At 43.3% G+C, this 15,442-nt stretch overlaps 1 protein-coding gene across 1 annotated transcript in view; it reads right to left on the reverse strand.

Moving 5' to 3' along the window:
* Positions 1-15,442, reverse strand: part of COQ8A (coenzyme Q8A) — a 71,769-nt gene that overhangs the window by 26,570 nt on the left and 29,757 nt on the right. Inside the window, exon 5 of the mRNA XM_067564841.1 lies at positions 10,255-10,329. Coding sequence (XP_067420942.1) covers positions 10,255-10,329 — 75 coding nt within the window. The remainder of the gene's footprint in view (positions 1-10,254; positions 10,330-15,442) is intronic.

A 15,442-nucleotide genomic window follows, 5' to 3' on the forward strand; every position in this document is an offset into this window, starting at 1 on the left:
CTCAGAAGCTGAAGTCATAGTCCCCAAGTTTCCTTCCAGAAAAAAAAAAAAAAAAGATACCAAGAAAGAGCAGCTCTGCCTAGGACATCAAGATTGAGAACACAGGGTCTGCAACAGCTCCTGCCAAACATGTCTACTTCCCTGACAGAACAGCCAAGTGTCAGTGTGATGGATGGTGCCAGCAAAGATCAAAAGGTAACCTACCAATCAAATCTAGAGCCAAGCCACAGGTGGGTTTGTTACAGTGGAGTACTACAAGTCAAGTTTGTAACATAGGGCTGTGCGCTGAGCTACAAATGTGCTGTGCATTTCACTGCCTCTCCTCCATGAGGATGAGCGTCTGTTTAGACAACGACTGCACATGGAATGTGAACGCGCCACCACACCTATTTTGGACAGGAAGGGACTGCATGAGGACATTAGCGGGAGAGAAGAGGCAAAGGCAGCAGGGAAGAAAACAGACTTGCCAGCTGCTGCAGTAAAAAAGAACAGGGTCTCTTGGGGTACTATGTAATGACAGTAGGATGAGAGGCTTCTCCCCCAGTGCTGAGCGAAGGTAGCTAGACAAAAGGAATCCAGGCTGTCTGGATCTCGCCTCTCCCACAGCGAAGTTTGACTGTTCCATAATGAACTTTGCTGAGTTTACATGGTTAGGTATGAGCTTTTTCACTGGAGTTTCCAGTTCAAAAGAAGCCAGAACTGGGTCACAAACTTGCACCTGCTACCCAAATGCACAGGCATGCGCGCAGTCAGAGCCAGCTGTTTTCCTTCACACAACCCTGGTCAATATGCCTAAGACCCACGAAGAGTGGTCGCTGAAGATCAAGGCACAAATGTTAAGGATCAGCATCCCCCCTAAGTGGTGCATAATGTTGGTGGGCAACATACAGAGGCAGGTGCCCGGCACTGCTCTTCTCTGGGCTCTGCAGATTCCACTTCTGTTCTGTTTCTAGTGTTGCCAACTGAGGAGGCGAGGACTTCTTCAGACCACTGCCCAAACAGTGTAAGAAAGAGTGTGGGAGGGCATGCGTGTGTGCATGGAACAAAACAGAAGAGAGTGACTAGAGGAGCAGATTGAACAGGAAAGAGAATCGAGGAGGAGGAGAAGGAACTGGGCTCAGATTTAAACTGGGGCTCATGCAGTCATCCCCAGGAATTCACAGTCATCCACAGGAAGAGTTAGAAGTGAACATTGCTCAGGATCCTGGTTTCAAGGAGTCTCTCTCCTGAAGGACAGAAGAGTCTCCTGGACCTGCCCAATCCAACAGGATTTAGATTACCTTTTCTTTTCTTTTAAAGCTGCTTTCGGACAAGTCTGAAATATCTCCCCCTTCCTTCCACCTCTCAAAGTTCACTGGCTTTTGACTGTCCCTGACAGAAAGTCCTAAGTCGTCAGCCATGAGGGTAGGAAGGTAAGTAATCCAGCACACAAGTGGCTCAAAATACAGTTGAAAACTGAAACATCCAAAATGTCTATCTGAATCTCACCCTTTTTGTATCAGGTGTGTACACACACACACACACACACACACACACACACACACACACACACACACACACACACACACACACACACACACACACACACACACACACACACACACACCCTTCTGCATACAGCAGACTAAGGAAACAGTTAATGATTAAAATGGTTTCAAGAACCTAATGAACTCTAGCAGTTCAAAAACAACCTTATCAGAGAAAGAAAAATCCCCAACAATAGCACTCCATCACTTCCTCCTGGCATATTTCTCACCAACAAATAAATACCACACAAACACTAACCTGAACATAAGTCAGCTTTGTCATTAGCAATAAAGCCTGTTTATGCACTGTACTAAAAATGGACAAACTCTCTCTCTTTCCCAAGTCACCTTCTGGGTTATGTGAACATTAGGTGAAAAGGAATCATTAGCACAGCAAAAGAGGGGAAAAAAGCTTAAAGGCATGATTTAATATAGTTCATGGAATACACCTCTCAAGCCAGTTCAGTTCATACAAAAGCCTTTTTTCAGAGGCAAAAAAGTAGAGGTAGGCTAGCTCTTCTCTATGACAGAAATAAGCATTTGCTTTTATACAGACCTTCTCATCTCTAGATTTCAAAGCAAATCACCATTTCACAGATCGGAAAATGCACAGGAAAGTTAAATCAAAGCAAGTCTGTGGCAGAGACAGGAAGACAACACAGGGTCCAGACCCTCAACCTTTTACTCTAACTACTAGTCTACAGCTGCTCCCAGAAGTTGACTGCTAAGCTTTTCTGTATGCAAACCACGGTTGCACATGTTCCCAAGAATTCTAAAACCACCTTTCCAACCCTAGAATTAGCCCAGCCTCCTCCAAATTTATGTTGGTCTCACAGCTACACAACTGCTCTCAGTCTTGACACATACCAACGATCATTGCTGATTTTTTCCTTACTGTTAGATTGATTTAAAAATGGATAACAGACTGCTCCTTCAGAGCAAGTCACTGAACAGGGTGGTTTCTTTGAGGACTGTCTGCTCTGCATCAACTTTGAGGCAAGGGGACACAGCCTAGAACTTAGCTACGCTGTCCCTCCCTCCACTTTAAGGAGGAGGACATTTCTAGAGACAAATGGCCACAGGTTCAACCCCACACTGTCTCTACGGGAGAAAGAATGATTGCTAGCCACTTCAGGCTGGGAACCACATCCAGCTTTATGTTTGCACAGCACTTCGCACAGTGAAGCACTGGACCTGGTGAGGCACCACTGTATTATTAAGGTATCAATAAAGATAAAATTGACCTTGAAGCCAAGGTCTCCTTTGCTGGCAGTGAAGTGTATTTGTCTGGAAGCGGGGTTTCATTTTTTTTATTCCTGGAAACTTTGTTCCAACACCTATGTCAGCCTAGTGCTTTAAATACATGTTCTAAATAATACACACACTGTGCATTGGTACTGAGACTGCTGCGAAGGTCAGCAGTGAGCTACGGGGCTATTTTTAATTTGCTAGCTTGACAAAGACAGTGAAACTTGTCCACACTCCATACTGGAAATAGCATAACACTATTCCCTTTATAGAAGAGCAAAGATTTTATTTCTTATAAGTGGTTCCTTTAAAGTTAAAGGGATCGCAGCATTAAAGACTGAAGGCCCTCACAGTCTACGGCTATAACTAGGGTTTCAGCAATGGAGAGCATCAGTGCGTGTCCTGGGCATCAGAAAGCAGAAAGAATGGAATCCCTATGAGATCTTGCCACCAAAATAGCAAGCATTGTCAGTGAAAGTTCATGGTTCGAGGGGAAAACTGACTCTTTTGCTGAGTCCCCAGGTCCTACACGTCCTAACCAACACACATACACAGCAAGGGGGGTGAAGGGGAGTTGAGGAGCATGTGTGTGGTGGAACAGTGAAGAGGGGCTAAGAAACCAAATACATACAAGGGTGTGTAGAAAACCAGAGTAAGGCTGCTGAAGCCGTTAGCATGGCTACTAAATCATTCAGAATGGGGCCAGGAATCATGTGGGCCCAAAACACATGGAGTAAATGAGCAGGATTATCAGTGGTGGTAATACAGCAAGATAGGAACATAAGAAAAGGAAACAGACTGGCTGATGGCAAGATCTTTAGCCCAAACAGTACTGCCTTTGAAGCTGCAACAGTAGGGTTCTAGTCCCAGCCCTGAAGGAGTGGATGACAGAAGTTATTTTAGTTGTGTCCATTGAGTGCAATGCATGGATTTGTTAGGAGAAGACTACACACAGGCCCTCTCCTTCATTCCTGGATCCTCTCCCTCAATGCCATTATGGAGAAAGGCTTTGTGAAAGTCCCTAGTCCAGTCTGAGTCCTACCTGTTTACCAAAAAAACGGCTAGTTAGGATGTTAACATCACTGCGGAGCAAGAAGGGACAAAGAGGACTCACACCTAGGCTCCAATGACAGACTCTGAATAATGAGTGATATTAGAGGCAAATGGATCACAGCCTTAGTTCACAAGGGTGAGAGTCAGAAAGGCCTTCAACTTATTAATACAGCAAGTCTGACTTGGAATCAGAAAAAAAGCATGGAGATGTTTTTGAGTCACATTTTTGATCATTAATCATTTGTATTATAGTTGTGCCTTGAGGCACAACCAGGACTGAGGTCCCATTTCACTGCACCCTGGCCACACAATAGAAGACAGTTACTGCCCTGAAGAGCTTATCTAACTAGACAAGACACAGGAGAAAGAGGAACAGAAAGGTGAAATGACTTCCTGAAAGTCACACAGCACATCTGTGGAAGAGTCAAAGGTAAAACCCAGACTGTCTGACTCCTGATCCAAATGCCCTAGTCACTAGGTATCACTACCTCATTCCATCACTGCATTTTCCATCAAAGCCTCCTCAAGAGACACTCACATCTATCAGTACTTGGCTCAAATGACAGAGCAGGCTAGTGACAGTAAATTTACAAGAGATACAAGAAGAGTTCCTTAAAATATCTAAAGTGAAGGGTTTTTTTATGTTGCAGAAATGTATCAATTTTCCTTTAAAAAAAAATCCCTTCCCCTTCTCACTCTAAGGAAGAGATTCAAAGCTCATTATCTACAGCAAGTTTCATAACTCTGCAGTGTTTGTGTTTTCACTTTGGAGAGTGCCAAGCTAGAGGTACCTGGCAAGGAGAAAAATATAAACAAACAGCTGTGCAATCCCTCCTCAGTTAAAGCTCCATTTCGCAGCAGGACAGACAAGGTGTTGAGTGCTGCAAGCAAAAGCCATCAAGGATCCTGCAAGCCAGGCCAAGTTTGTTCACATGCATTCTGGGTACTGCCTGTGTGCAATGTACATCAGAGCAACCAAAAACTCACACCTGCAGACTGTTGTTGCTTCCACAGATCCAGGACACTCAGGACTTTGCATGGGGCTTTGGGTTTTGATTTGTGGGGGGTTTGTGTTTGTTTTTTAAACCTTTATACAGAAAAAAAAGCAGAGATAATGCAATGAGAGATTTACAGGTAATGGAGGTTGAAAAGCAAACACCATACCATGGAGAAATTTGCAATAGCCTGTCCACTGGTCTCCAAGAGAAACACCTGTCTTCACACTGCAGCATCAGCTGACTGGACAGGAATTCAATCTTCATCACTCATCAATGTCCTTGTAGGTCCAACCAACATAGGAATATTTGGCATTGGGGATGTTAAAATGAAAAAAACAGAACCCTCACAGGTTTTACATCTCAGCTTCAAAGCAAAGCCTCTGAACTAGGAGCACTTTGGCTTCATTTCCTGTGTTTATTCAGTCGGTTAAGGAGCTTAAGAACAAACCAGCAGAGAGAGGGTTAAGAGGAAGGTCAGAGCATATTGGGTATGTCAGGCAGAGCAGCAGGGAAAAAGAAGTATTTACAGCATCATTCTGATGTTACTACAGTGAATCACTAAGAACAATATAGTAGTGAGAGGTTGCCTATTTCACCCAACACACTGATGGCATAGCAGGTGCATTCAGCAATACCAGAATGGAGGATAAATCCAGGTGCTTTGTAACAGCACTATATTGTGTGCCATGCTGCCAAATCAATGTGTCTATATGCAGCCTCTCCTGTGATAAGAGATGCATTTCCCTCCACACCAACTCACACAAGCTTCAGAAGCTTGTGCTGACTTTCCAGAAACAAGGAAAGGTCTCAGCTACAAGAGAATCTTGTCATGATGGACAAAGCCTAGACTGTGCCACCTGAGATGGAAATGGAAGAGTCACTGCTCCACCCTCATCCTTCTCACACACACCCCAAAACAGAGTAATAGGCGCCGAATGCCCTAGCAAGTAGGCTATGTGAAGCATTTAGTACACTTCGGATTTGATTCAGCACTGTGATGTACTGGCACAAGACCTAAAGACAGAGGAGATCATAACACCTCCACCACCACATGGCTTACAGTCAGATAACAGAACCAAAGGTCATCAGCACATGCCAAAGAGGGGGTATGGCTAGGGTAGGTGCTGATTAACAAGCAGCTTCCAGGTAGTGTCCATCAGTGGTATCCCTGTGGAGGCCCAGATGCAGTTAGCCATGCCATGGCTTCAGTGGACCTCCTCCAGGCGCTAACACAATCACCACCCATTCTTGGGATGGATTCCACCCCCGCACTCCTCAAAGAGTACAGTTGCCTCCCACTGGTTCAGGAGGGTGTGGCTTGCAAAAACCTCTCCCCTACCTAACCTGAAATGGCAACATCTGAAAGATATTTAAGAACTGATCAAGTCTGTTTGAAAGCGAAAGCAGAGACATCCAATTACTTAGAGACTTGAATGCATCACAAGAAACGGCCCCTGCTCCATGGGCAAGTATTTGGTCTTGGTTTCTTTGATGTGACTTTGAGCAAATGCTACTGCAGATACCTCCTCTTGTGTCTGTGCTTATAAACCCTCCTCACCCTCATCACTGTTGTAGCTGAATACTCTTCAAAAGAAGGCATGCAGGTAGCATATGACACACTGGAATCATTAACACTTGCTGAAAGGATGCCAGGTCTGAAATGATGCCATGTTTATCATAGCTGAAGTCATGCAATATTCAAGTAATTGCTACTGCTGTGTGTGCTGCAGTTCAAAGACTCTCTCAGTGCACCTTCATGTTATCAATTTCACAACCTCTTACCCCACAGTCTTGTTGCAGAGAACGCAAACTGCCTCTCAACCTGAGTAACAGTCAGGCTCTGGAAGGAGAAGCAGCAGAAGCAACTTAACAAAAAAGAGAGGGGCAGAGGTGGGCACAAAAATGGTCTAACTAACGAGAGTAAATACAATGACAAGAGTCAGTCCTCTGAACCTGGACTCTACTTGTGACTAACTCTATGGTTTGCTTGAGAGGGAGGTCAGAAAATCTTTGGAGGCAATACAGTGGAATTCCAGGTTGTCTCATTAAGTTCAGGGAGGGAGAGACTAACAGAAAAATGGTATCAGAGGTCTCCTAGCAAGGCACATGGCAGAACTGCTATCTATCCCCACTCAGTGACAATCCTAGCCATCCTCATGGGGCGTTTCAGAGCACCTCACTTAGACTAAGCAAAGGAAGTTAAACGATGGACTCAGAATAAAAGGGCTTGCAAGCCCTGCCCTCATCTCCCTCCCTCACCTCTCCTTTTCGACACCCTCTGCACCCGATCAACCCTTGGGTCAGGTAAGGATCAGATATTGTGGGAGTGAGTTTACAATCTGACCCCAATGATGACCCACTGCACAAAATCTGCAGTGATTAAAAAAATTTCCCTTATCTAACTTGCTTTGTAACCTTCACCTCAGTTTCAGAGGGTTAGCCAGACACCAAGGTTGGGCAAACAAAAGAGCTATTTATGGTAAAACAAGAACATGACATTTCTCTCATATTATAATATTAAAGTGGAAGAACTGAGAGATAACATTCAAAAGGAAGTTTAGTTACCATGGATCTCTGACCTGCTTTGAACATCTTAAAGAAGCCACAAGATCAGATACAAGGAACATGAATTTGTTTAACTGCTTAGAGGCCATCAGGTTGCTATATTGGTTTGTAGATCCCTTGTACAAAAAGATTCTTTTGAGAGTCATGCAGAATCCAGCTTGGATGTGGGTGGTTTTCCATGTTACAGCCTGCAGTCAACTGCCCTCACTAACAAGTCTACCTTATTGAAACCACCAGTGCAGCACAAGAACAATAAATCAAAGCTGGCTGTGGAAGCCTTACCCTCTTCACCCTCAGCTCCCTGCCGGCATGTGATCAGATATTTACTTTACAATTCTATCACTCTAAGAGGCAGACAACGCTGAGGTTGGGGATGGATTCAGCTCCACGCAACACTGTACGATGCCCGTTTAGGATGTATGGAGGATCCACACAAACCTTCAGAAGGGCTGTGGAGAGGCATTGGGCTCTGAGTCTAATCATCCTTGATACCATCCTCTCTTCAGACTTGCACATCTAGGCCATTTCCAAATCTTATCTCTTTCTGGTATATCTTTAATATCTGGTCTCCTCACTGCCCATAACATTAGGATGCACCCTGGTCCTCATTTCCCATTTTTACTAAAGCCTTCTCTCTGACTTTCCTGACATTCACTTTGTCCTACTCAGTTCAAAATGCTGCTACTGATTTCATGCTGGTCTCTTCTAACCAGGTCTTCCTTTCTTTCAATCCCTGCCATGGTTACCTGTTCCACAGGAACAAATACAAGCTTGTTTGCCATCTTTAAGAACCTTTACAGCTTAATCCCCCATCTACTTATCTGCTCTGGTTTCTTGCTGCATCACTCTTGCTGTCCTCTCCCCAGATCAAATTCTCTGCCAGCAATGGCAGCCTCCATCTACCACCCCTCTGCTTCCAACTGTGCACAGAACACATCCTCCACAAATTAGTCTAAAACGCCACTACCCTGTCCTTCAAAATCCTCAAGATCCATCACTGCCACAATGCCCAATGAAAGCTAGATCAATAAGGATATCCAATATTTTTTTTTTTTAAACTGAACTCAAATATATACAGGACTAGCTACAGTGCAAAGCTACACAACTATGATTTTCTCTCTCTGTAATCCTCCACCTTTTTTCCTTCCACTCGTTACATCATGTCTTCCAAGACTGTAAACTATTCAGGGTAAAGAACATCTTTTACTCTGTTCTCACACCTAGCACAAAGGGATCCCTCATCTGACTGGGGGCTCTGAGCATAGCTGTAAAACCAAGGCTGTTAAATAAATCTGAGCTGAAGAAGCTCCCAAGATGATTATGAAAATAAGGAATACTTGGAGTGACTTCCCAGAATGGACCATCTCACTGCTGGGTGGGGCAGTGCTGCTCCAGGTCAGCAAATGTGTTTATACAGGAGGTCAATGAGAGGTGGGTGGGTGACTGACTGACCGACCTGACTCTCTCTCCACACCCACCCACCCACACACATTCTTAGATATGTCCCCCATCCATCCTTCCCTCTCTATCACATGAAATGGAGCCTGGAAGTAAATCAATGTCCCGTTCATTCCTGCCCCCCCCCCCCTTACCTGCCCTTCCTCTTCCTCCTCCTCCTCTCCCTTCCCCCCCAATTTAAGCAACTACAGATATGACTTCCCTACGGAAACAACACAGGTCTGCCCAAGCACCCTAGATCTAAGCAGACCCTTATCTCCTTTTAGGAATATGAATCTCCAGTTACAAAAGCCAGGATTTCAAGGACGGAGCCAAGGGCAGGAGCCAGTAAGATGCTCAGCTCCAATGTTGGCTATACCACCAACTTCCTGTTAATTTGAATGGTACCAAGACTCCCGTTGTGTTAAGTCAAATATAACAGCAGAGAAATTGGATGACTGGCAGGAACTTCATGGAAAGTGATGCTGCATCTGATCCAAACCTTTGTGAACAAAAAGTAGAACAAAGAATATCTGCCCAGCCACAAACTCTGAGTAAGGTGCTTTTTTCTAGAGAAGGAAAAAAGATCATGTTCATATCTATCTTCCACCCCCCTGTACTATGGATTGCACTAGATGTTCCCTACCATCATGTGGGGCTGGAACTCTCCAGCTAGAATACAGGTACAGAAGAGCAGTAAACATGTTAATTCAGAGCAAAGCTAGTGGGCAAAGGAGGAGTACCTAAAAACAGCATCCTTTTTCTTACATTGGGGGGTGAGAAGGGGAAGACAGGAGGAGAAACAAACTCTGGTATAAACCTGCTTGTATGGCACATAGCACTTTTTTGTGCAGAATAGTCAAGAGAAAGATACTGAAAGAAGTGAAATGCCAATTTAGTGTCTGAATAAATTATTCTCTCATGGTTTTCTATAGCAGTCATCACCTGAGAACCAAATAGGCAGAATATTGCTGAAGGTCAAGAAAAGTCTATTGCTTCAACACTATCACAAGATTTCAGACATTAAGGCCTGGTCTACACACAGTTTTTGTACCAGTATAACTATTTCAGTCAGAAGTGAGGTTTGTTTTTTAACCTAAACATTAATACCAGTACAGCTTACCCATCTTTCCATATGGGAATAAACCAACAGTTGAAGAGCCTTTACATCCATACTACTGTGTCCACATCAGGTAAGTTGTTGAAGTGGTACAACTTGTGTGTTCAGACAAGTCGTATAAGGTCAAAAAGAAATTAATTCAACCAGAAGAAACTGATACAAAAAAAATACTCTACTCCTAACATATTGCATCACAATCCCAGCCTTTAGAGATCTCACAGGATTTTATTCTTCTATATAGTAGATCATGCCTAAAAGAGAAAGCAACTAGGTTTTCTGTTCAGAACCTGCACACAAGGGAGCTCACCATTGCGTTCTTCAGATCTAAGGCTCTTCTTTGCAACTTCTGCCAAGGCCCCAATGCCAAGACCAACAGCTAGTCCTTTAAAACAAGAGGAAAAAACAAAAAAGTCAGTGATGAAGGAGCATAAAAATGCCATCTGTGTATGCTTAAGACATTTCATAGATTCAGGATGCCGAGAGGTAGCTCTTTTGTAATCAGCCTGACTGCACAGACTGCAGAACGTATAATCTTTTCTTACAGACAGGGGAGACAGGACTTTAGCATTTATAAATGTATAAAATAACTTGATTAGAATAGTCTGGCTTCTATGATGCTATAAGCTAGCAATTCCACATTAACGACCCTTTTCCTAGATCTCTTCATTCACTCTGGCACATCAGGGCTATATTATTATTGATTAAAGAGTTCTAAAATTCTCCGCTCACAAGCATGCTGAAGAGGAGTGGAGCAATAGGGTCCCACACTCAAGTTGTGGCCATGCTTTAAAGTCACACTGGAAGATGTCTATTTGGGAAGGTAGGTTACAATACTGCTTTTGATAGCACAGTTCTCAGGAAAGAAAAATCCTCCCCATTCACACTGATTACAGAAACTGAAAACATTTTCAGACACAGCAGTTGTTGGTAAAGTTACAATAATGGGTCAGAGGCTTAAGCTGAATCTCCACAATAAAACAATCATACTCATAGCAGCTAGCAATACTGTTGGCTCTAAATGCTAATTGTGCCCAACTCATCAACATGGTATACCAACAAGGTTTGGCTTGTTATGTAGAAGGGCAGGCTAGACGATCACAGTGGTCCATTCTGGCTTTGGAATCTATGAATACCTGCGTTGTGACTGTCTCCTCAGAGATTGTGTAGCACTTAAATCAGTGTTTCCCCTACAAAAGCTGAGTGGGACTCCAAGAAGTAGGGGCAGAGGCTGGCTTTCACATTTTCAGGTTGTAACACTTATTTTTCTGGATAAATGGAGACCCCACTGGTAACCACGCTAGCCAGCCCTATATCCCCGCTCTGCAACCAGGATATCCCAGAATGCATTGCCACACATCCTACTATTAGATGTTCAATATGCATGTCCTCCAGGCACTCTAGTCCTGCTGGGCACCATGGGATAATTTCCCAGAATGCACTGACAAAATAGCCCGGGCAACACATGTACAGACACACAAGGACAACTAATATGGCTTTGTTTGGAGGGGGAGGGAAGGGGGCGCTTGTGTACAAAAAACACAACCAAAACCAGAAGAATTCTGTGGTTCCAGTTTAACAAATCTGGGCCGAAACCAGCTGACTCTTCGCATAATGGGTTTCTCTCCTTCTTCCCAATTAATTACAACGACCTGTAAGGTTTAACCAGGTACAATATGTGCTCTCGCACAGAACACACCTCCATCTTTATCATCACACAGATTAACCTCTCCACATCCAAAACATCCAGTGCAGGTGAGGAATAGCCGTAAGGTTCTCCAGTGATATTCCAGTGGCTTCTTATTAAACATTAACCAGTAGTGACTATTTTTCTCTGACTGATTTCATTTCTGTTTACATATTTTATTCTGATAAGGCAGTTCACTTTCAAACTGAACTTTCATCCTGTATTGAGATTTGACAATATATGAAGCATTAAGTTAAGCAATAAAACTCTGCACTTAAATAGCACCTTTTAGAGGATCTCAACATGTTGAGGTAAGGATTTTGAAGCTATAAACAAGTAATAAACCTCTCGGATAATGAGTTACAGGACCAATAACCTTGCTCATACTGAATAATTATGTAGCTATAAAGCCTCAGCAGTTGACAGCAGGGACAAAAAACAAGGCTGTTTTGCCACCACAACCAAACACACACCTGACCAGGCACACCTTGATAATAAAGATTAGAGCTGCTGAAGGACAACATTAAGACATTCAAACATGTCAGACTCCATCCAGTAAAGCACAGTGGTAACACTAGCACTGGGCAGAAAACAAGAATTCTATTTCATGAAAAATGCTGGTTTCAAAATTTGTTTTCATTCCATACTGGAACAAGAGACACACCCTTCAAAGTTTTCCACAAGAGAAACCATACACAAAAGACACCTCTGAATCAGAAAGAGCATGGACTCAAACCTGGGTCTCCCAACTAGAGATGGAGGAATTTTTCAAGGAAAGGTTTTATCAGAAAATGCCAATTCATTGGGAAGGTTTCTCAGGTCTAGAATGGGAAGGAGATATTGGCTATCTGGGGTTTCTCTCCCCCTTCTTCCTATCCTGGACCTCAGAAATCTTCCCAATAAATTGGCACTTTCAGACAAAACCTTTCCTTGAAAAATTCCTCCATCTCTAGTTGACATATACATACAATAGCAAGCACTATATTACAGAACTAGCAGTAGAAAGCAACAAGAATCAGTCAAGACAACATAGAGAGAGCAAAGACAAAAGGACAATTTTCTAGGCTGTGAATGAATGCTGATCTCAAGCGCCAAGGCTTGGTCTACATTGCTGCCAGCAGTCGATGGGAGATATGCAAGCTATGTGAAGTAGCTTGCGTATCTCCAGTTGACTTACTTATGTTGCCGTATTGCAGCATCTTCACTGCACTGCGTCAGTCAGAGATGCTCTCCAGTCAACGCAGCCTTACTTCTTTCGGGGAGGTGGATTAATGGCATTGACCAGAGAGCACTTCTGAGATCAACTGAGCGGATCGATCCCCAAGGAGCCGGCAATGTAGACATACCCCAAGATATAGATCATTCAGCCCCAGATCTGTTGGTAACACTCACATTAAGAGTAATGCTCCTATTCGAGCTCTGTTTTATCATTAACACAATTCTGAACTAGTTTGGCTTTAACAGTTTCTACAATGTCCCACGCAAATGAAAGACTAGGACCAAATTCTCTCTCAGGGTATAATCTACGCTGCCGGCTCCTTGGGGATCGATCCCGGAAGTGCCCTCCGGTCAACGGCATTAATCCACATCCCTGAAAGGAGTAAGGCTGCGTCAACCAGATGGCATCTCCAGTCGACACAGCACAGTGAAGACTCCACAGTATGGCAACATAAATCTATGGGAGATAGGCAAGCTACTTTACGTAGCTTGTATATCTCCCGTCAATCGCCAGCAGCAGTGTAGACCAAGTCTCAATTACCAGTGTTAATTAGGAGCAATTCGAGCATACTTAAAAGTAGTTTTTGCTTTACAATGGTGTAACTGAGATCAGAATCTGGCCCAGCATTCATCATCCCTCACCCTGGAACTCAACAGTTCACCCTGGGAAAAGGCTGCAAGAATTTAAACTGTATATAGCAAGGGATTAAAGAGGAGTTTGGAACAACAGAACTTCTTAAACTGGACAATTCAGTAGAGTTTTCTGCTAGAAAACGAGTACCAAGTGTCAGCCAACTACTGCTCAAAACAGGAGACAAAAAAACCTAGGCCTAGGCAAGCTTAAGCCTTGGCATTTGCTTTGTACTCCAACCCCGAAAGACTTGACTTAAAGGCTATAAGCATCTCAACACTGTGGTGGTCTGAGTCTGACTGGGTTATTGTCCAGTGAGCATTATACTGAAATTCAAATCACCATCCCCACAGCAGGTCTGCTGATAAAATGAACTATTTGGAAATGTAACGGGGAAGGATACAATATACAATTCTGGTCTAAATACCATGGGGGAGGGAAGAAAGTGCCTTTGGGGTGGGTGGGATCACGCTGCTCTGATGGTTGCTATACTACAGCGAAGTCTGCGAAAACAGTAACTGACTGTACTGCTAACCCATTCCACTCATCAAGAAAAAGCAAACAAGCTGGTAAAAATATTTTAAACAGCTTGAAGACTCTTATTCCCATGAAGAACATCAGGCAGTCCCCCTCCTCAAGACCTGGTGCATTTCACTGATCTTTGAGGCTTACACAGAGCACTTTTTTTTTTAAAATCTTGAGTTTTCACAGTTCATGTCTTTCTCTATTCCCCTTCCTGCATTATTTACTGGAAAGTTCTAAATTAAAAAATAGAAAGCACAGGCCTAATTCATCACTGGTATGTAACTGCATTGACTGCAACAGAATTACACTAAGGACTAATTCGATCTTGTACTTTAAAACCACTAAATTTCCTTTTTCACTAAACTCAAATTTAGCATTAATCGTTTACGGACACTTTGGGGTATCTCTCAGCTTACACAATAAAAAAATCTGTCATTTTCACTTTTACCCTTCTTGTGAACTAGCAAATATTGCAAACCTTTAGGCTTGGCAGTATTTGATTTAAATAGATGTGGATAAACATCTATTTCAGCTGACAGACTGAAATCACCAAAAAGATATTGATCAGTAACAGTCGGTGGCCCCTCTGCCACACAAGGAACTCCCAGGAGCCTGCTCCAATCCTGCTACTAGCACTATCTTAACTCCCAATCCTACCACCCCCCCCTTAGTTTCCAGCAACTGTAAAAATAAAAAAAATAGTTAAATTGGGGGTAGGGGGGGATTATCTTGTCAAAATTAGAAAAAACTAGAAATTGAATAATGCCAAGCCTAAAAACATTGCAAGGGAATGATTAGAGGCCACAAGACACTCTTCATTAAAATCTATTAATGTTTGTTTTCCCAAAGTTCTTCTACCTACCCATCCATTCCAAAGGCTGTAATTTGAGGCCTACAGTATCTGACTATATCTCTAAATAGTTGGCAGCCTTCTATAAAAAAATCCACACACTTCTGGGCTGATTTTTAGAGGTGTTGAGCATCCAGAGCTCCCAGTGAAGGCAACAGGAACTGCAGTGGCTCAGCAGCTCTGGAAGGGGGAAAAAAATAATCCTCTGGCATCAGAATATAAAGTGCAACTGCCAACTATGTTTTACCCAGGTACATGGGTAACTTCAGGGCTACAGACTACATCTTTCTTTCCCACCAGTGGATTGGTTTAGACATTTGCCAGGTATCTGCTAATACCCATGACGCGACAACTGAAATAAAAATCTGAGTCATCCTTGAAAGCAGGTCTGTCCAAAAGGGACGCACACTGAGCAACTGACATAACAAGGCTGATGGAGACTGAACAGCTTGCTATTGCTCTGCACAGCTTGCCAAGCTCTGAAGGTGGAAGGTATTTTCCCCTCTAGCAGCATGCGTTCTGGATATGGTCATGCTGCACATAACAAACATTACACAGTGTGCTGCAATGCAGGAGAGATTGACCAT

Source organism: Emydura macquarii, unplaced genomic scaffold, assembly GCF_026122565.2.
Source record: "Emydura macquarii macquarii isolate MOO-44397 ecotype Brisbane River unplaced genomic scaffold, CSIRO-AGI_Emac_v2 contig_2676, whole genome shotgun sequence".
In the NCBI taxonomy this organism is placed as follows: Eukaryota; Metazoa; Chordata; order Testudines; family Chelidae; genus Emydura; species Emydura macquarii.